The following is a 19533-nucleotide window of genomic DNA, read 5'->3' as shown; positions in this document are numbered from 1 at the left end:
TCTCCCCCCTCTACACTTTCCACCCAAATTTCCACCCTCCCCAAACATCCAATCACCGCCCCTTCGCCTTCCCCTTGCCCTTCCCCTTCCCCTTGGTCACCGCCGTGGAGCCAATGTCGTTCTTGGAGTAGCGGCTGCCGCCGTCGTAGCCGAACAGCTCCTGGTCCCCCTTGCCGCCCATCTCGACGAACTCGCGGGCGTCCCTCCGGTCGGCCGGATCGGGCTCCTTTCTGGGTCCGGCGGGGGGCTGCGGCGGCTTGTTGCTCGACGGGTTGGGGTTCTTGGAATAGATCTTGAGGTCGGGCTTGTTCTCGCCCATGGGCACGCGGTTCGTCACCTGCACCGTGTTGATGGACGCGAGGAGCGTCCGCTCCCGCGCAATCCCGCGCCGGTTGACCTCCAGCCCTGCGAGGCCGCTCACGAGGCCGTTTGTGCTGTCGTTGGGGTTTGGCATGTTTGCCGTTATCCACGGGTGGCTGAGGCACTGGTCGACGGTGAACCGCTTGTCCGGGTCGACCACGAGCATGGAGTCGATGAGATCAACTGCGAGTTGTTGTGAGCGTTGCGAGCCAGAGCCCGTGGAGGTGGCGGTGAACTTACGGGCTGGATCTCCCACGGAATCCCAGTATGGAGATGGGTAGTCAAAGCGTCCGCTCTTGATCTGTTGTGATAATGTGTACGGGAACTCCTTGGAGTAGAGCTCGTCCGAGAAAGGCGGGAAGCCACACAGGCAGATATACAGCACCACTCCGAGAGACCAGACATCGACGGCTTTGGTGTACTTGCGGTGTTTACTATCCGCCAAGATCTCCGGCGCGACGTAGCTGGGCGTTCCGCAGAGTGTGGTGGTAAATGATTCCTCTCCAATGATCTTCGCCAGGCCGAAGTCGGCAAGTTTGACGTTGGCCTCTTTATCCACGAGCAGGATGTTCTCTGGCTTGATATCTCGATGGACGATGTTACGATCATGCTATCTCGTGTCAGCGGGGGGCGGTGAGTATGATCGAGGGGAAGACCTACCAGGTATTTGATGCCGTGAAAGAGCTGTAGGAAGAGCTTTCTGGCCTCGGCCTCGGAGAGCTTCTGCTTCATTACGATATGGTTGAATAGCTCGCCTTCGGGTGCGAGCTCTAAGACAACGTAGACCGCGTCGGGTTCGTTGAACGTATCCTTGAGGCAAAGAACGTTCGGGTGGCTGACGCCCATAAGAACGGCAATCTCTTGTTGGAGTCCCTCGTTCTTGGATCTTTCCTCCATTCCCGGCGTCTTGGTGAAGATCTTGACGGCGTAGCGTTGGCCGGTAGACTTCTCGACACAGAGGTAAACCTCGGCGAAGTGACCCTTGCCGAGTTTCTCAAGAGGGGTGTATTGTTGTAAGAAAGCACTTGTTGAGCGGCTCTTTGGGTATCTGAAAATAAAGCGAGCCTTATCCAAAACGGCGATCTCGTCCTGTTCTTGGAGCTCTCTCCGCTGGTTCCGACCAACCATTGCTTCGTTGACAAAGGTCCCGTTGCTTGACAGATCCTCGACGATAGCTACTGTGTCTTTCCCTTTATTCTCAGTGAAGAACAGGCAATGCCGGTTGGAGACTATGGGGTCATCGACAACGATGTCTGGGGAAACGTTAGTCGGGAGCTGGGTGCAGGGCGTTAGGAGAGACATACCACACTCGGGGTGCCGTCCTATCAAATAGCCACCGGCCTGACCGTTGACCTTGGTATCCTCGTCCTGTGCAGCAGACTTCTTCCCCTTTTTCTTTGGCTCGCACGAGTCTGCACCTGCGGATGGGCGGGTGAGGGGGCAGGAGCCCCTTTTCTTCATCACCAGGCAACGGCCGCCGTACCGAGTATCGAGAGGGAAGAGGTAACCCCATACCCCTTCTTTAACCTCATCCTCTACCTCCTCCGACAGCGCGGCATTCGGATCGACGTACTGGCTTGGGAATGCCTGTGTGTCTTGAGGCGGGGACGAGAGCACCTGGGCCTGAGAGAAGGTGTCTTCAATGGTCCGATGAGGAACTTGGCTCGGCCGGCCTTCCGGCGGTGTCGCAGTAGCTTCCTTGAACAGCCCACTCGACTCGTCGGTAGTTAAAGCCGTCAGGGGTGAGGGCAGCTGGTGCTTATTCGAAATCGGGGTCTTGTGCGGTTCGACGGAGTCGGATTTGTGAGAGAGCCGCTCTGAACGGCGTGGTTTCTTGAATGACTCTACGGCTTCAGGCGAGCCCTGGAGGTAACGGGTCAACTTTCCAAACATATTCTGTGACGCCATAGGCCCATAGCTTGGCCTGGAGTGCAACCTACTCGAGCTCTCTTGAGGTGGCTGCCTTCAGCTCTGGGAGCCATGACTTGAAATGGAGGCAAAAAGCCACGGACTGGCGGGGTGTGGACGCAAGCTAAGTAGTCAAATTCGCGAATTGACGGCCTCAGTGGGAAACCGGGAGCCCTCTGCCTCGTTGGAAGCCGTGGGCAGCGAGGCCTGGGGTGCCGGGACAGCAGGTTCTAGCGAAAGAGCCTTGGACGGTGTGGATCCACCCGATTCCAGGCTGCGCCCCAGTCATGGGTGCCTCGAGCGCATGGTTCCCCATTGGCGTCCGGGCAAGCTTGGAGCTGCCTTAGCACGGCTCTTCAATGATCCGCTGCCCCTCGCAGCCTTCAAAGTGGATGCCCAAATGACGGCTGGTGCAAGGGTGTAGAATGAGATTCGAGTCACGCTTCGAAGTACATCCCCCAAGTGTGACTGTTGGCCTCTATCAGGTGTCGTTTCCCACCTGCCAACATTTTCCACCGTGGGTTACAGAACTTACAGGGCGAAAAGGAAACGTCATACAAGCTCTAGACACAGTCTTTTAACCAGGGACCCCGTTAACCTGCATGAAATCGCGGGTATGTTCCACGCCAACATCAAGGTATGTTGTACAGCACATGATGGTACCCCAAGATAGTACCTACGCCCACACTAAGGTGACGGTGATAGCCATCTGGTTCATTTCATTTATATCGTATGAGAGAAGTTCGAAAGGCAACCGAAGTAAAAACAAAGATTTGATACGTTTATTTGTTTGTATTAATGGCTTTTTCTTGCGGTAGTATGTAATTGTATTTTCCTGTCGTGACTGCCAGTGACCGATGGATACACTTTAATCATGCCATCTCCTACCACCTTCGCTTAAATATCCCCAACCGTCCTAGCCCCCTCCTTCACGTGACAGCTCACCACACAGAACGGCGAAAATGGCAGGCCCTCAGGGTGGCCCGGAAAAGTTCGTTGGTGGGGAGGGCAGCAAGGCCAACTCCACCAGCACTGAAGTAAAAAAAAGGACCAGTCCTTCCTCTACGGCGATTTCCCTTCAAGGAGCCTCTATCCCCGCTCCTCGATACTGCCTCACCTCCGTCGATCCGTAAACCACCAGCTCAGGAACCTGACGACGGTGAATTCCCCGAAGTGCCCTCATTTTCCCTCCTAGGTGACGGTCCAAGCTTCTTTACCGACCCAACTTCACGAAGGAACGCCTCGACTTGGTATCGCGCAAGCTCGAGAAACTCCAGCGCAAGATGGCGCGTCCCCAGCTCATCTTCGTGGACGGCTCGTTCGCCGAGCTGGCCCAGGAAATAGCAGATTACGTCCAAGTTGGAGACCAGGTCAAGCCACTGCTTGAGAAGGAGGAGAACGAAGACGCGCTCCAGGCCATTGTCAAGGCCTCGAGCCACCTCAACACAGTGCCGGAAAAGGAGTTCACTTCGGCCTACAATCTCCTTATCCACCTCGTTCTCCAATCAAAGAACCCAAAGAAGTACCTCCCGATCGTCTGCGGGAACCTTCTGAAACCCATCACATCGTCACCAGTCCACGGCGTAACCCTCGCCGCGAATGCGCTCAGCACGGTCTTCAACCTGCTCGAAGAGAGTAATCCGCTGCGATATAATGTATTCATGCAGATCCTCCGCTTCATCAAGCAGCACGGCCAATATGACCTGCTCAAGCCCCGCCTGAAGAACCTGCCGAAATGGCTGAAGGATTGGGATGTGGATGAGGAGGACGAGCGCAAGCTGTACGTCGAGGTTGCTGAGATTGCAGCCGAGGGCGGAGATGACGAGTAAGTGGAAACCGAGTCCGAGCAGAAGAGCTCTCGGTTCGAAGTCAGCACCACTGACATAACATCTTGCAGGGAGTCATACCACCATCTTCTCAAGGCCTTGAGCTCGTTCGACCGGGAGGATCAGGAGGAGATCACCTCGGAGGAAGCCCAGATGCTTTCCCTCCGTGCCCTGCGCATGGCTCTGCTCTCGCCCACACAATTCGACTTCCAGGACCTCCGATCGCTGCCGAGCGTGCACGCACTCAGCGACTCTCACCCCGTGTACTCGCAACTACTGGATATCTTCACCGAGCAAGATCTCGAGGACTACAACGACTTCAACGAGGAGCACGAGGGCTTCATCGAGAAGGAGAAGCTGGACCACGAGAAGTTGGAGCGCAAGATGCGCCTGCTCACCTTCGCCAGCTTGGCCGCGAGCACTCCGAATCGCGAGATTCCCTACCAGGGCATCGCCAAGGCACTCCAAGTGCCACTAGAAGAGGTTGAGATGTGGACGATCGACGTGATCCGTGCGAAGCTGGTCGAGGGGAGGTTGTCCCAGCAGAAGAAGGTGTTCCTCGTGCACCGCACCACCTACAGGGTCTTCGGCGAGAAGCAGTGGCGCGAGCTTGGCACAAGGGTCGATCGGTACAAGACGGTCGTGGACCACCTCATCACCGTCATCCGTCGGCAGGAGAGCGAGGTGGCTGCCCAGAAGGAGCGGGAGGTTCAGGAGATCGAGCGCAAGCTGGCAGGTGCAGGCATGGGCGGCGGAATGGGCGGCGGCGACCGTCGTCGTGGCGGTGGCCAGCAACAGCAAAAGCCGCGCGAACGCGACGAGAATGACGACTGAAGCGGCTCTCTCGCCATGACGGCTAGAAGGCGAACAACGAACGTCTTCCATCTGGCGGCCAGGACCGGGGACTTTGCCACGAATAGACAGGCGCCTATTGCTACAATTTTTTTTGCTAACCGGCACATGCCGACCTTGCTTTCTCTCGCCGATCCCCGGTACCAGAGTAGTCAATGATTGCGATCATAGGGGGTTTACGACTGCATAGCCAGGCAGGGGAAAAGGTGTGCCATTCATGATTGCAGTCGGATCTGCAAATAGAAAAGGAAATCAAAGAAAGGCAAGGCATGGATGGCCATGAAACTGCCAGAAGATCAAGTTAAACCATACACCGGGCCAATTCTCGATCCGCGATGTGAAGACGCCCCATGCTCCGCTTTCCGAAGTCTACATGTTTATAAATGCTGTCCCAATTCTATCCCATCCAGACTAGAACCATCCTTTCGGTCCTCTCTCTCCGCTTCCCTTTCCACCCCTATTCGAGCCATTCCCCTTCCCGGGCCCTTCTTTTCAAAAAAGGAGCTTCCAAAAAAAGAGAGCGGAAAAAACTCAGAAGTCCTCGCCCAGCCGACTCGCCAGCTTAGCCCGCGTATCCTCGTAGACGGCGTCGGGCCCGGGCGTGGCGTCGACCCTGACGGCGCGGCCCTGGGCCTCGTAGTACTCGACGACGGGCATGCTGGTGTCGACAAAGGTGCGGAAGCGCTTGCGGATGCTGTCGGCGTTGTCGTCGGCCCGGCCGCTCGTCTTGCCCCGCTCCAGCAGGCGCCGCTCCATCTCGGCCTCGGGGCAGTCGTAGAACAGCACCAGCCGCGCCGGGCACACCGCCTCCTCGAACCGCAGGGCTTGGTCCATCTTGCGCGGGAACCCGTCGATCAGGAACCGGCTCTTGCGATCGCCGCTGCTGCTGTTGTTGTTGTTGGTGTTGCTCTGGCGCCGGGTGATTGCCTCGTCCATGGCGTTCTCGAGCAGGCGCACCGTCACCTCCATTGGCACGATCTCGCCGTTGCGGATGCAGTTGCGGATCAGGTCGCCGAACTGCGAGCCGGGGCGGTCCTGCTCTGCCCGCAGGAGGTCGCCTGCCGATAGGTGAGTGAAGCCGTGGTCGCGCACCAGGTTGGCGCACTGGGTGCCCTTGCCGGCGCCCGGGCCTCCTAGCACGAAGAGCACCGTCACGTCTTGTGGGGAGAAGGTCGGCGTCGACTTAGAGGGGGAGGACCCCGAGGGGGCTTCGACGGCGGGCATGGTTTCTTTTGTTTTGGTGGGGGGAAGGAGGGGAGGGTTTACGGCCAGGCGGACGCAACGACAAATGTTGGCGCCGTGGCGTGTGCGTCCTTTTTTGTTTTTGCTTTTTTTATCGGCAAAGCAGAGCTCTCTGTAACGAAAGGCGTTTGCGAGAATTATAATTCGAGGACGGAGCTCTTGCGGTGTCTTCCCACTTCCCCCCTAATCAATCGGCCCGTGCGCCTACTTGCCTCTCCTTGAAGCTCAGGCTTGAACTTTTATACTGGATCCTGATTGGCTAGATGGACCATCCATTTGACGCCCAAACTTGGGCATAAGGAGATTGTCATCTGGTACAAGTGCAACACGTTGTGCCGTTGTCCGATCACACCGGCCAAAGTCAATAGCACAAGCCCGGTCCAGATGACCAACAGTTTAGACGATGAAGAAGTGCCATTTCTAAAGGAAGGTACCTCACTTTCTACCACCCCCGGTTCAGACAGGCCGCCGACGCGAAACGTTCTCTTTAAATGATACATGCTCCCCGTGATTAAAGTTGTAAGTTGTTTGACCCTCCGTTTACGGACCTTCCAAGATCCAGGAATTCCTAGTACTCCGCCAAACACAAGAAAAAACGCCCCTGGTATCCCCAAAATGTCTCCAGCTCAGCTCAGCTGGACAAGAAAAAATCCATGTACAGAAACAAAAACACCGCCGGCCATCCCCACATGCAGGTGCAGCCGCCTATCTCGTGTAAGCTGGGCCGGGACGAGACAGACCGAAGGTCGTCTGCTGCGGGGGCGGGCTCTTGACTGCCGCGTCGGCATAGGCGCCGGGGATGGGCACGGCATCGTACTGCTGCTCGCCGGGCGCGAGCGGGACGTGCGCGTTGACGTTCGGCGCCGCCGCGGTGGGTGCTGTTATTGCTGTTGGTGATCCCGAGCTGGGGGTCTTGGGGGTCGCCGGGTTGGCCCTGGTCGGCGGCGCCTGGAGCTTGAAGGTGGGCTTCTCGTTCATGCTGCTGCTGAAGGAGGACTGCGGCTCGACGAGCCGGTTGCCGCCGGGGGTGAAGGGAGAGGGGCCCGATTCGATGTCTCCGAGCGACCGGTATGCCTGGGGCGGGAAGCGGGGCGACATGGTGTACTGCGAGAAGGCGGGCGACTTGGGGCCAAAGCCGGGCGTGTTGGGGGCGGATTGTGTCCGGAGCTGGGCCAGGTAGAGATCGGAACGGGCCTTGTCGCGCATGTCCATGGACTTGTGCAGCTTCCTCTTGGAGTAGTAACGGTAGAAGACGATGCTGTAGAGAGTGATGCTGATAGCCTCGATGACGATCTCGATGATGATGCAGATCAAGGACCAGTCCTGCACTCGAGGTTAGTTTCCAGATTCCGAATTATACTTGGGGGGGTGGGGAGGCATGACAAACCTGAAGACGGCAAATCAGAGCATAGTCGACCTTGTCCCGGAAGATGTCAGAGCGGTTATTGTTCACGCAGGACCATCCCCAGAAGTCTTTGTTGTTGCTGTTGTTCCGGCTGAACTGGAGGACGCCAGCAGCCACAGCCCACATAACCATGCTGAAGATGAACCAGCCGACGGCAAACAGAGTGTAGTAAACGGCAACCTTCTCAGCCCTCATGTGACCACCACGGCAGTACCCAATGAATACCATGACACAGATGCAAAGAGAGACACAAGCAGCGCCTAAGACAACCTTCTGCGGCCAAGCATTGGTGTTTTCGGCCCATGCTGGCATCCCGTTTTGCTGCGGAAGCGCCTTGGTGGCATTGAAGATGACAAACGAGGTCGAGACCATGGAGAGGATGATCAGACTGCAGCTGAAGTTGACGCCACGGAGCGCAAACTTGGCCATGCGCACCCTCGTCTTGATTTTCTGTTGCATCATCATTAGCAACTGTCCTTGTTCCACTCAGGGGGGGCGAGAGACACATACCAGGTCCTTTGCCTGCTCCTTTTCGGTGGACAGCTCCCTCCTATCCAGCATCTGCTCTTCCTGAAACGTGGGGCTCATCATGTTGTCTAGCCTTCGGCCCGGAGTGCCTGGCACCTTCATGGCACTCTTGAGCGGCGATCTCGGGGTCATGGGAACTGCCGTGGACTCGCGGTCGGAGGGGTCGTTGATGTAGCCGAAGCCAATATCTCCGACCTCGTTCTTTTGTGCCCCGGCCCTCGTAGAGAAGGGCATCAGGCGAGGCTCGCTGGGCGAGTGGACGGCAGTGGCCTCAGCAAATCGGGGAGTCCTGGGAGGCTTGAGAGACGCCGTCGACGTCGAGGAGGAAGAGTCCGTCGACGGTGTGCGAACCGGGGTGAGGTTCAAGGCGAGGGCCCGCTTCTTTTCGTCGTTGATCGCCATTGTGGCCGACGATATCTGATGACGGGTTTCAATGAACGGTAGGAAGAGACCAGCCTTCTATATGGTGATGGTTGAAAGATGGGTGTTGTGTACGCCGACGACGACGTGACGGCGTGGAGTGAGCGCGTGCGAACACCTTGGAGAGTAGAAGCGAAGGAGATGAATATCAGAAAGGCAGAGACCAGCTGTCGAAGAAAATGGGAAGTCCAGGATCTAAGCCGGGTGGGGAGGATGGCCGTTTTGAATGGTGCCGCTCACTTCATTCGACCTCGTTAAACCCTTCTTGCTGCACGAGGCAATAAGTGGTCCAACTGGGGAGCAATGAGGTTGTCTAGCTTGGACCGGGGGGAGGGTTGGCGCCTAGTACTCTGATAGGACAGCTCTAAGAGTATCGAGTGAGGCTAGCCTATGTGTGGTGAAAAAATAGACGCCTAAGTGGGTGACAGAGTGGTACGGTGCTGCTAGTCGCTGTGGTCAAAGGGCGGCGCGTCCTGAGGAGCCGATCAGATGTAAGACTGCCGGGTTGGGCTATGAGGCTCTTCCCTGGAAACTTCCAGGAGTGGGTTTCACTGCGTCTTTCGCTTCCTCGCGAGGAAATTGAGGGTGTAAGATGGGATCAAGATGGAAGGAGAGCAGAGATTAACGGAGCAAGCAGGAGTCCAGGGCACCATCTAGATAAGACCCGGGTTCGAGAGTGTGGGAAAGAGGGGTTGGGCTTAACGACATGTCCAGAACCGGAAGATACTATATTATGTCGGTCTGTCGCTCGCGACCCTACCCTACGCCGCACCGCAGTACTTCCCGCAGCTTCTAGAGTCGAGCGGTACGTACGTCCCGGTGGCACGTCGAGGCCGGTGAGAGTCCTCTTTGGCCATGCTGGCGCCGTGGTGGTCCAGTGGGTGCGCAACCGTGACCTCGCATATGCAAGCAAGAAAAGTGAAGTGCCATTGATTGGGTCGGAGCGCCTGTTGAGAAGCCATGTTCAGGAAAATGGTGATGGCGACATGTGGTTGGGCGGCAAGGAGATCAGAGAACGGGGCCAAGACCACCCCCAGAGTCAATCCCGCCGCTCGAGCGCCCGTCAGTGCATCGAATCCATGCATTCTGCGCTCTCGTTCGCCGATACCCCTGCTTCCACCCGCCTTCCCTCCCCGGACCCCTGCTGTAGATGATCTGCGTTGATAGGTTCAATGCGACGCATGCACTTTGGCTCTCTTCCGCACAACCAATCAGGACGCGCGGAAGCGTGACGGCAAGACCACCCATCTGCAGCGCTCGCAGCTGGGCGGCAAGAACTTCGTTAGCACCCATCTGGTGTAAAAGTCCCACGAGTTGCACGGCCGACAGGACAAGAAGGGTTATACGTAAGCTAACAGTCATCATGTGCCCTGTGCCCACTGTCTCGCTATTGGAGCCAGCCCAGTGCTTTCCAGGCCAGTCGTCAGTCAACCCGAAGTTTCGACTCTGGCGCCGGTGGCGGTGGGCATGGTGGCATGTACACTAGAGACCACCAGACCCCAGGTAATGTCCAACGTCGCACACTGCCGGCATGTGTGCCAGGCTGTCAGCGCATATCTCACGCGTTCGCTGCCGGTGCAATTGCTGGAGTTGGTGGTCAGATCATGCACGACTTGATTGCCAGTGGTCGATTTTGAAGGCAAGACCCGTTCGGGAAGCCATGGTCGGTTTCATAGCGGCCGACTTTGGGTGGTGAGTGAGACCAATTTGGAAAATTACCTTGCCAGATGGGCAAATATGGAAGCACACCAGAGTGGACCGTGTGGTTGGTGCAACTAAATTGGCATTTTGATGGGTGTGTTAAACTTATTTTTAGCCTGGAGGCCAAATGCCACGTCCCGGCCCGTTACGTGCTCAACTCGCATTTGCATTTGCAGTGCCTATCTCACACCCTCCGTCGATGAGCACGGCCTCCTATTAATACTCGGTTTATCCATCCCTTCCGGCGACCCCAAGAACAAGATCCGCAAGATCCCTTGGTCTGTGCGAGTCCCGTGGCTCAGCCCTCGCGGGGGGCTAAAAAAATGGTGTGCCATCTGAGGTGAGCGTGTACTGCGTATTGACGCAGATTACATACAAGATGCCTCGCTCCATTAGAAAACCACCACTCCATCGCATGAGGACCGGCCTTCTCCTGGCCTCCAGCTCCGAGGGCCATTGCGCAGAAGTATCCAGATATAGCAGCTTGCCTACCTGAGAAAGAACCCTTATTATTGCCATCTTCCACGATCCAGCTTTCAGTCAGTAGAAGTAGTAATGCTCCACAAGCGAAAAGAGAAACACCGTAGTCAGCATCGTCAGCCTCGTACGACTTCGACGTTCTAATCTTAGTTTCTTTGTTCTCGTCTATCAGATTATGCCAATCAGGTGAACACAAAGAGAAAATGAGACTCCTTCCTTCCTTTACCTGGCGTTCGTAACCGTGACCGAGCTGGTTGCACGCTTGAAGCCCATTTGAACAGATGTGGAATGGTCGAGTCGACGGGACATCTAAACCAAGATAGGGTGTAATTACGAGCTCAAGAGAACGATCGACTTATATACTAGTTCACCAGTAGCCCATTCCAGCCTCCTTCTCAGTCTCCTTCACGCCCAACCCAAGTCCAAGCACAATCAACCACCGAAGACCTAGAACCGTGGGATAACACCAAAGACAGAGCTAGTCTAGCTAGGGTTTTGAGGGCGAATCATATGGAGCTGCGAGAGTTGGAGAAAGGTGGAAATAGGTACCTACCATACAAAAGCTTGCATATAGCTTCGTGATACTCGAAAGGAGGAGCACTGGCATCATCGCCCTTTGTTAACTGCGCAGCCCAGGGTTCGTTGGAAACCTTATCAGCTTATCAGGGAGCGGGGCTCTAAGCCTCAGAGACTAAAATGAGGTTAGCGTGGCAACTGAACCACGAGGAATGAGTCGCATCAATGACTGCACACCAAAATTTGGGCCCAAGACGAGGAAATCCAGTTTCCCTTCAACCAGACTACTGATCGATATTCCGCTCGACGGCAACGCTCTCAGGTTAACTCCATTCGACCTGGCGCCACCTGTAAGGAGATATCGCCAACCAATTTGACCTTTCTTCAAATAGATCTGCCGTCGAAGAATAGGATAATTGACTTGTCACCGAGGGGCAAAAATAAAAAGTTATCTGAAAACTAGGATACCATACCCCGCGCATCGAAGCAACATGGCCGCCAACGGGGACAAATTCGGAAACGATGTCGAGTCGGATTCCGACTCGGGCAATGAGTCTCACACTCTCGACGCCCAAGACCATTCCGACGACGAGATCGCCGAGAAGCCGCTGAAGTCGGCGTTGAAGAAGACTGACGCCCCGACCCCGGTTCAACGGCCGCCCCTGCCCCCCCAGACCGACCCGAAAGATCTCGATGTCAGCCTCTTGTCGCCCTTGACTCCCGAAATTATTGCGAGGCAAGCAACTATTAATATTGGAACTATCGGCCACGTCGCTCACGGAAAGTCGACTGTCGTGAAAGCCATCTCGGGCGTCCAGACGGTTCGATTCAAGAACGAGCTGATCAGGAACATTACCATCAAGCTGGGATATGCAAATGCCAAGATCTACCAGTGCGACAACAAGGACTGCCCGCGGCCGACCTGCTATCGGAGTTACAAGAGTGAGAAGGAGGTCGATCCCCCCTGTGAGCGGGAAGGATGCGAAGGGACATACCGACTCCTCCGCCACGTCTCGTAAGATTAGACCACCGATGCTTGCCTTGCACAGTTATTTTGCGGCCATGGCTAACCTAGGTTACTGCAGGTTTGTTGACTGCCCAGGGCACGATATTCTCATGAGCACCATGTTGTCCGGAGCCGCGGTCATGGACGCAGCGCTGCTGTTGATCGCCGGAAACGAATCATGCCCCCAGCCTCAGACATCTGAGCATCTGGCTGCCATCGAGATCATGAAGCTGGACAAGATCATCGTTCTGCAAAACAAGGTCGACTTGATGAGAGAAGAGGCCGCAAAGCAACATTACCAGTCGATCCGCAAATTCATCCGAGGCACAGTCGCCGGTGAATCCCCCATCATCCCTATCTCTGCCCAGCTCAAATTCAACATCGACGCCATCAACGATGCGATCGTCAACACCATCCCCGTCCCCCCCAGAGACTTCTCCCGGGACCCGCACATGATCGTCATTCGGTCGTTCGACGTCAACAAGCCGGGTGCCGAGGTTGACGAGCTGAAGGGTGGTGTTGCCGGTGGTAGTATTCTACACGGTGTGGTGAAGCTCGGCGACGAGATCGAGATCCGGCCAGGAATCGTTACCCGTGACGACAAGGGGGAGCTCAAGTGCATGCCCATCTTCAGCCGCATAGTCTCTCTCAACTCCGAGGCCAACGACCTGAAGTATGCCGTGCCCGGCGGTCTCATCGGCGTCGGCACCCGCATCGACCCTACCCTCTGCAGAGCAGATCGTCTCGTCGGCTTCGTGCTCGGCCTCAAGGGCCGCCTACCCGATATCTACAGCGAGGTCGAGGTCAACTTCTACCTCCTCCGCCGCCTGCTCGGAGTCCGGACCGCCGACGGGAAGCAAGCCAAGGTCGAGAAGCTTGCCAAGAACGAGGTCATCATGGTCAACATCGGGTCGACCTCGACCGGTGCCAAGATCGCCGCCATCAAGAAGGACGCCGCGAAGCTCATCCTCACAAGCCCTGCGTGCACAAACATCGGCGAGAAGGTCGCCTTGAGCAGGCGTATCGAGAAGCATTGGCGTCTCATCGGATGGGCCACAATTGCAGCGTAAGTTTGCTTTGCCCGAACACGGTTCCACAACTCTTGGGTGGACATTTGCTGACAACCCTCTCTCCGCGCAGTGGCAGGACGTTGGAGCCCAGCACCTCCTAAGGGTTAGGACAACTAATGCATTAGGTTGATAGTCGGTTCCTTGTAAGGTCAACGCGTGCCGAGGTATTCTGTGCAGGCCGTTCGTTCAAACGATGCCTATCAATGTCTGGAAGATTGAGGCGAACTCGCATGGCAGATTCGGGGTGGGGATGGGGTTGGCATTCCGAAGAGGCAGATTCATGGGAACTGGCGACGGTAGAGAAAACTCGTTGGGCACTCAGACAGACATGATATTAGTTTTCGATTGGTCATAGGTAGATAAGTAGATATATATCTATCTGCCTGCTGATTTCATTATGCCTCCCTATTTCCTCACTTTTCGTGCATGTTTTACGAGGTTCTCTATTACCCCCTCGAAGGCCTCCCTGTCCCCAATCTTCTCATCCGTCCGCTTCTGCCAGTACTCGAGCACCTCCTTCGCCGTCTCCTGCATCGCCTCCACCCTGCCGACGTGCGCCCTCAGCTCGTCGTCCGTCATCCCGTCGAGCGCCTCGTCCGTCGTCGTGCACACCTGCTCTGCGGCCACGAGGTCGAATGCCGGCTCCGCTGGCGGGCCCTTCCGCCTCCTTGACGCCCTTCCCGCGCCCGCGCCCGCGCCTGCGTCCGTGCCTCCTCCTCCTCCTCCTCCTCCAGGCCCCGCCGCCGCCGCTGCTCCAGCCGCCGCGGCGGTCGACCTGCCCTGCGAGTCGACCGACGCGCTGGACGCGTTCGCCCCTTCGCGCCGCAGCCGCGAGAGCGAGCGGCGGGCGCCGTCGGCGGACGAGGATGATACACGCAGGGAGCCGGACGAGCTGGCGGGCCGCAGCGAGGGGAGGACGAGCTTCTTCTGCTTGGAGGCCGGGAGGATCTCGTCCAGGTCCACGGGGACGCCGAGCGAGACGAGGAAGAGCCGCCGGATGCGCGACCGGATCCAGTCGGGCGGCTGGAGCGGCGGCGGCGCCACGAGCTGCGACCAGAGGGAGGCGCTCCGCGGCGTCAGGAAGACGGGGTTGTCCCCCCTGGGGGCGGACGGGACCGTGGGGGTGGGGTCGTCCTCGTCTTCGGGGAAGAGCGCGTCTAGGTAGGGTTCTGTGGCGGCGAATATGTCGTCTGTGTCGAGGCCGTCGAAATCGGGTATTGGCTGAGCGGCATTGTCAGCTTAGTTAGTAGCAGAAAGATATTGCCATCTGTTGGGACGTACGAATGATAATGTTGGAGGAGCACGAGGAGCAGGGGGAGCAGCCGCGGCTGGACTCGCGTCTGGCTGTGCATCCGGTTCTTGGAACCCATCATCGAAGTCTCCAAAGTCGGCTTCTTCATTCACTTCTTCAAAGTCGTCGAAGTCGTCCCCGAAGTCGTCCCCGTCTTCCTGATCTGCCCCTAATCCGGCACTTCGCGGCCCCGAGGACGACGGACTCAAAGCAGACCTCTGTAAGGCTACCGAGGATTTTCTCCTTGAACGTGCGGTATTTGGGGTCTTCAAGGCAGGTGATATTGGAGTATCTACGTAAGGAGAAAAGAGTCAATACAGGATAAGTCAAATACAAAAGGGGCCACCCGAGGTCAAGAGGGAAAAGGCTACGCATCCGTACCAGAGGCTTCTTCGCCGTCTCCACCCTTCACCGTTGCGCTCTCGGCCTTGAGGACCAGATCAGGCGGTGGATCAAACTTGTGTCTCTTCTCCACCCCCGGGTGCGTCACCGAGCCGTCCGTGTCGGGAGTCACCTCGACCACCGTCTTGGGAACGGGATGCCCACCGGGGGTGGGCGGGCGAGAACCTTCTTCCGACCCAGATGCCGGGCTCTTGTAGCTGGCATCGGGGATGACTGCTATCTCATCTGGCTCTGCGTCCCCTTCGCGCATCCGATAAGCCTCCGTGCCCGGGACTTCTCCGTATGATGGGTCGTTGTCTACTTTCTCAACCCTTGTCTTGGGAATGGGAGACGTTCGATTGGACTCGGCGGGCCCAGACTGGGCGTCGGAGAAGTGGTCGTCTGAATCCGAGGCATCTGGTGTTGAGGGCTAAGCATCGTGAAGGGCAGATCGGCGGACTGGACTGAGGGCTTACCTAGTTCGTGAGCACCGGGATCTGCCAGTCCTGTCCTTGTTGGTGGCGTGAGACTATCCCTTCTCCCCGACATGGTAGCTCAGGCAGCGGCTCAGGCAGCAGCTCACCCAGTCGTCTGGAGCGATATGGAGTTGCTTCGTCCTTTATAGATACGTGCTAGCACCGCGCCAGTCCAGTGGTGAGGCGACAAGGTCTTGCAAGAGGTTCCTAAATATGGGGTTTCAGATAGAGACGCGTTATAGGTCTTACGGCCAGGATAAGACTTCGTGGGGTAGTGCTCAGTAAAAATAGGCCAGGTTGACATCGAAGCGTTGGGAAATAAGGGTTCAATTCAGGGTCGTCACAGTCGATAGGACGTTGAAATTATGTAAGTGCGCTGGCCAAGTCACACACAAACGCTCGGACCAACAAACTAGCCCAGCCTAGCCCAGCCTAGCCTCCAAGGCTCTTGAAAAAGCTTACCCCAGGCGCGTCGTGGCTTCCAGGAAACAAAGTACTGCGTACCTTGAGGTACCTCCGTTGCCGTATCCTTTGGTAACGCATAAAAACAGCGGCCCATTTTCGCTCACCGCCTTCAAGGTCCTTCAGCTTTCTTGCAATTCTGCCCCAGACTTGCACTTCAGGCTCTGGCTTGCACCAATAGCCATCGGCCGCCTAGAGACATTCCACAAACACGACCGGCGTTCGACGCGGATTCGTCGAGCAAACGCATTAATCGGCATATTAACAACTGACTTCCTTCCGCAACATGTCGAACAACCCTGTTTTCAGTTTCTCCAGCGCCGCGTCCGGAAACCAATCGGCCACGACAACCTCAGCTCCCGCTTCAGGCAGTGTCTTTGGGCGTGCGGCAGGCCCACCGAGCCTTTCCTTCGGATCGTCGACTGGTGGAGCAAACAGCGGGCAGTCGGGCGCCGCCAATATGTTTGGAAATTTAGGTTCGAATACTGGTCAGAAACCCTCACTGTTTGGGAGCACCAGCACTGGGACAACTGGAGCTTCCAGTGCAACACCGTCTACGGGAGCCTCAATGTTTGGCCAGGCTGGCGGCAGCAGTGGTGGCGGCGGCCTTTTCGGTGGCGCTGCTAAGCCAGTGCAGTCTGGCGGAAGCTCTTTGTTTGGCAGTAACACTACCGCCTCCACACCTGGTACCGCTGGAAGCGCTCCTTCATCCAACCTCTTTGGAACATCTGCAGCGGGAGCCGCTTCCTCCGCCCCGGCCTCGAATCCGGCCACAACTGGCGCATTCCCCGCTGGCGGACTGTTCGGTGCAGCTGGCACGTCTCAAGCTCCCAGCACTGGCTCGTCCACGACACCTTCACTCTTTGCAAACGCCGGAAAGACAACGGCTTCACCCGCCCCCCAGTTTGGAGCAATGCCGGCTCCTCAAGCAACACCCGCAAAACCCATGTTTGGGTTGGGATCGACCACTCCGGCTGGTGCCCCTCCGACTGGCACTTCAAAGCCTCCTACAGCCGGCTTCTTTGGAGGCGCAAGCTCGCAACAACCCGCCAGTTTGCAACCAACTGCCGCGTCCTCTGTTTTCGGTCAAGCCCCGAAGCAGGCTGGAGGCACCCAGGCTAGCCAGCCTGCTGCGCCGAGTACCACTGGAGCTTCACCATTCGGCAATACCACTTCCACCGCTGCGAACCCACAATCATCGGCTGTCTCCCTCTTTGGAGATGCAGCCAAAGACACTGGTAGCAATCCGTTCGGGAAGAAACCGGAGACGGCCGCGCCATCATCGGGCCTCTTTGGCGGGGGCGCCACTCCGGCTTCCCAGCCAGCTCCTGCGTCCGGGGCGGCGGGCTCGCTGTTTGGTGCCAAGCCCAAGGAGGCGGCATCGACTACTGCTGCGCCGGCTTCAGGAAGTTCTGCGGCTTCAACTCTATTCGGTGGCGCTGCGACGAGCAAACCAAGTGGCTTATTTGGAGGCGCGCCAGCCTCTTCCGCTCCTTCGTCGACGGCTACCACAGCGCCAACGGCAGCAAAGTCCCTTTTTGGATCGACACCATCCAGCGCCGCGCCAGCCACGTCGGCGGCTACTCCTAGCTTATTCGGAGGTGCCGGCACAACCGCGACTCCAGCCGCAACTACGACATCCGCAACTTCCACAACTGCGGCAACTTCTGGCGCCACACCGGCAACTGCCTTCAAACCAGCAGAGGCGGCAGCGACCACGGCAGCTTCGACGACCCAGAATGGAAACACCGGAGCCGCCCATGGAAGCTCAACTATGGGCCCGCCGTCGCAGCTCCCTCGATTGAAGAATAAGACTATGGACGAGATTATCACCAGATGGGCCACAGATCTCTCGAAATACCAGAAGGAGTTCAAAGAGCAAGCCTCCAAGATCGCAGACTGGGACCGGCTGCTCGTCGAGAACGGTGAAAAGATCCAGAAGCTCTACCTTGGCTCCTACGAGGCCGAGCGAGCCAGTAATGAGATTGAGCGCCAGCTTGCTGGCGTCGAGAGCCAGCAGGACGAGCTGTCTGCATGGTTGGATAGGTACGAGCAGGAGGTGGAGGACCTGTTTGCCAAGAGAATCGGCGAGACCGAGCAGGTTGGCGGGCCGGATCAGGAGCGAGAGCGGACATACAAACTGGCCGAAAAGCTGACTGACCGGTTGGACGAGATGGGCAAGGACCTCTCCAAGATGATCAAGGAGATCAACGACATGTCCAGTGCTCTCAGCAAGGGCAGCAAGCCCGATGACCCGGTAAGTTTACGAGACACATTTGCTAGTCGAGGAGATATCTGTACTGACAAAAGCATGCAGTTGAGCCAGATCGTTCGCGTCCTCAATGGTCACCTCAGCCAGCTTCAGTGGATCGACACAAACGCTGCAGCGCTCCAGGCCAAGGTTGCCGCTGCACAGAAGGCGAGCAGCAACATGGGCAACCAGTATGGCGGCCCTGAGAGCGAGGCGGCGGAGAGCTTCTACAAGTCGTACATGGGTCGTCGCTAAGAGCTGAGCTTATGGGATATGGGATGCTTTGTGGTGGTGGGAAGCTGGTAATCAATGGTGGCTGTACGATCTTCCCGAGTGCTTGGATGGCGAAACAATCATGCAGACTACCATCTAGACTAGGAATCACAGAGCACAGAGGGAATAGCAGAGGAGCAGTGCGAATGATAGATGGACGGAGGTGCGAAACGCCATGTACATGTACAACTAAGGTAGTAAAGGCAACGGCCTATGAAGAACGGGGTTGCGCGCAGATTGACGTGGTCTTGCACTAGGTAGTTGCCCCGAGCTCCCTCGCTTTCCTATGTCCTGCTGTCTTCCAAGCTATAGGGCAGCCACGACCCTTACCACCAATGCATAGGTAGATAGATACACTTGTCGGTCGCCGCTCTAGTTGTGCTCGCCACCCTGATCCTTGGTGATCTCGTCACTGTGAGGGGGGGCTCTTGTTAGTTTTCCGTCGAGGCTCATCCAAGGGAGGGCCCCTAAGGGGCTGGGTTCCTTACATGTGTTCAGACAGCTTCTGGAGGTGCGCCTGCTGCTCAGCGAGCTTCTTCTTCAGCTCCAGCAGCTTCTCCTTCTCGCGTTGCTTGATGGCCCAGTCTTCCAACGCCTGCTCGCGGCGCTGGAAAGCGTCTCTGTTGGTCGCGGGAGGCGGCTGTCAGCATGATTTGTTCGCAGGGTCTCTGTCCAGATGCTCATGCCTGGACATTCGTCCAAGCTGGAGCATCTGGACACGCGGGGCAGGTGGGGATGGCCCCAGAGCTGGGTGATTGAACCTACCCTTGGCCGCCAGTCTTCGGCGGAGCCCCGGTGTCGCCTGCGGCCATGGCTCGGGTGGTGGTGGTAAAGGCTCTTGCCGAGGTGAGGAGGGAGGGGCGGGCGAGCTTGGTGAAGGATGTCCGAAGCATCTTGGGCAGATTTGGAAGGATATACCGGGGAATAAACAGCTTAACTAGATGATGCAAGCACTGTTATGGCGGGGAAACGGGCGTGGCACTTCAATTGGTGATGCACTATCTTTGGTGGAGGAATTGAGGCGTCGACGTCGGCCTCTTTGTACCTCTGGAAGGGGTGTTGTGAGTGGCCTGATTAGCACGCAA

General features: G+C 57.1%; 9 protein-coding genes across 9 annotated transcripts; 4 read left to right on the top strand and 5 right to left on the bottom strand.

The window, feature by feature from the left end:
• Positions 1-52: 52 nt before the first annotated feature.
• On the bottom strand, positions 53-2253 carry QBC33DRAFT_447429 (kinase-like domain-containing protein; the record flags this gene model as incomplete). The annotated part of the gene is made up of 4 exons (XM_060424429.1): positions 53-543; positions 601-970; positions 1021-1613; positions 1665-2253. 4 exons carry the CDS (start codon positions 2251-2253, stop codon positions 53-55), a joined length of 2043 nt encoding a protein of 680 aa, XP_060285805.1.
• Positions 2254-3231: 978 nt separating this feature from the next.
• On the top strand, positions 3232-5349 carry QBC33DRAFT_531279 (uncharacterized protein). The gene is made up of 2 exons (XM_060427294.1): positions 3232-4093; positions 4166-5349. The coding sequence occupies exons 1-2, from the start codon at positions 3552-3554 to the stop codon at positions 4926-4928; spliced, it is 1305 nt and encodes a 434-aa protein (XP_060285804.1). The 5' UTR covers positions 3232-3551; the 3' UTR covers positions 4929-5349.
• On the bottom strand, positions 5029-6384 carry QBC33DRAFT_531278 (uridylate kinase). The gene has a single exon (XM_060427293.1). The coding sequence runs from the start codon at positions 6168-6170 to the stop codon at positions 5478-5480; it is 693 nt and encodes a 230-aa protein (XP_060285803.1). The 5' UTR covers positions 6171-6384; the 3' UTR covers positions 5029-5477.
• A 95-nt stretch (positions 6385-6479) lies between these two features.
• On the bottom strand, positions 6480-8726 carry QBC33DRAFT_467903 (uncharacterized protein). The gene is made up of 3 exons (XM_060425163.1): positions 8104-8726; positions 7576-8043; positions 6480-7511 (listed from the first exon to the last, which is right to left on the bottom strand). The coding sequence occupies exons 1-3, from the start codon at positions 8521-8523 to the stop codon at positions 6894-6896; spliced, it is 1506 nt and encodes a 501-aa protein (XP_060285802.1). The 5' UTR covers positions 8524-8726; the 3' UTR covers positions 6480-6893.
• Positions 8727-8788: 62 nt separating this feature from the next.
• On the top strand, positions 8789-10014 carry QBC33DRAFT_326742 (uncharacterized protein). Its single transcript, XM_060423636.1, has one exon. The coding sequence runs from the start codon at positions 9054-9056 to the stop codon at positions 9693-9695; it is 642 nt and encodes a 213-aa protein (XP_060285801.1). The 5' UTR covers positions 8789-9053; the 3' UTR covers positions 9696-10014.
• Positions 10015-11411: 1397 nt separating this feature from the next.
• On the top strand, positions 11412-13704 carry QBC33DRAFT_531270 (eukaryotic translation initiation factor 2 subunit gamma). The gene is made up of 3 exons (XM_060427292.1): positions 11412-12253; positions 12324-13310; positions 13385-13704. Exons 1-3 carry the CDS (start codon positions 11730-11732, stop codon positions 13413-13415), a joined length of 1542 nt encoding a protein of 513 aa, XP_060285800.1. The 5' UTR covers positions 11412-11729; the 3' UTR covers positions 13416-13704.
• Positions 13705-13719: 15 nt separating this feature from the next.
• On the bottom strand, positions 13720-15535 carry QBC33DRAFT_556878 (uncharacterized protein; the record flags this gene model as incomplete). The annotated part of the gene is made up of 5 exons (XM_060429765.1): positions 13720-14535; positions 14596-14774; positions 14836-14897; positions 14977-15403; positions 15463-15535. The coding sequence occupies 5 exons, from the start codon at positions 15533-15535 to the stop codon at positions 13720-13722; spliced, it is 1557 nt and encodes a 518-aa protein (XP_060285799.1).
• Positions 15536-15949: 414 nt separating this feature from the next.
• QBC33DRAFT_567792 (Nsp1-like C-terminal region-domain-containing protein) lies at positions 15950-18745 on the top strand. Its single transcript, XM_060430501.1, has 2 exons — positions 15950-18181; positions 18242-18745. The coding sequence occupies exons 1-2, from the start codon at positions 16211-16213 to the stop codon at positions 18428-18430; spliced, it is 2160 nt and encodes a 719-aa protein (XP_060285798.1). The 5' UTR covers positions 15950-16210; the 3' UTR covers positions 18431-18745.
• QBC33DRAFT_531261 (mitochondrial ATPase inhibitor, IATP-domain-containing protein) lies at positions 18467-19524 on the bottom strand. The gene is made up of 3 exons (XM_060427291.1): positions 19214-19524; positions 18937-19068; positions 18467-18860 (listed from the first exon to the last, which is right to left on the bottom strand). Exons 1-3 carry the CDS (start codon positions 19339-19341, stop codon positions 18821-18823), a joined length of 300 nt encoding a protein of 99 aa, XP_060285797.1. The 5' UTR covers positions 19342-19524; the 3' UTR covers positions 18467-18820.
• Between the last annotated feature and the right edge of the window lie 9 nt (positions 19525-19533).

The sequence above is a fragment of the Phialemonium atrogriseum genome (genome assembly GCF_030411735.1).
Source record: "Phialemonium atrogriseum strain 8032-3 unplaced genomic scaffold QBC33scaffold_6, whole genome shotgun sequence".
NCBI classification, from domain to species: Eukaryota; Fungi; Ascomycota; class Sordariomycetes; order Cephalothecales; family Cephalothecaceae; genus Phialemonium; species Phialemonium atrogriseum.
Note: the sequence above shows the minus strand (reverse complement) of the source record. Positions and strands in the feature narration are given on the sequence as shown.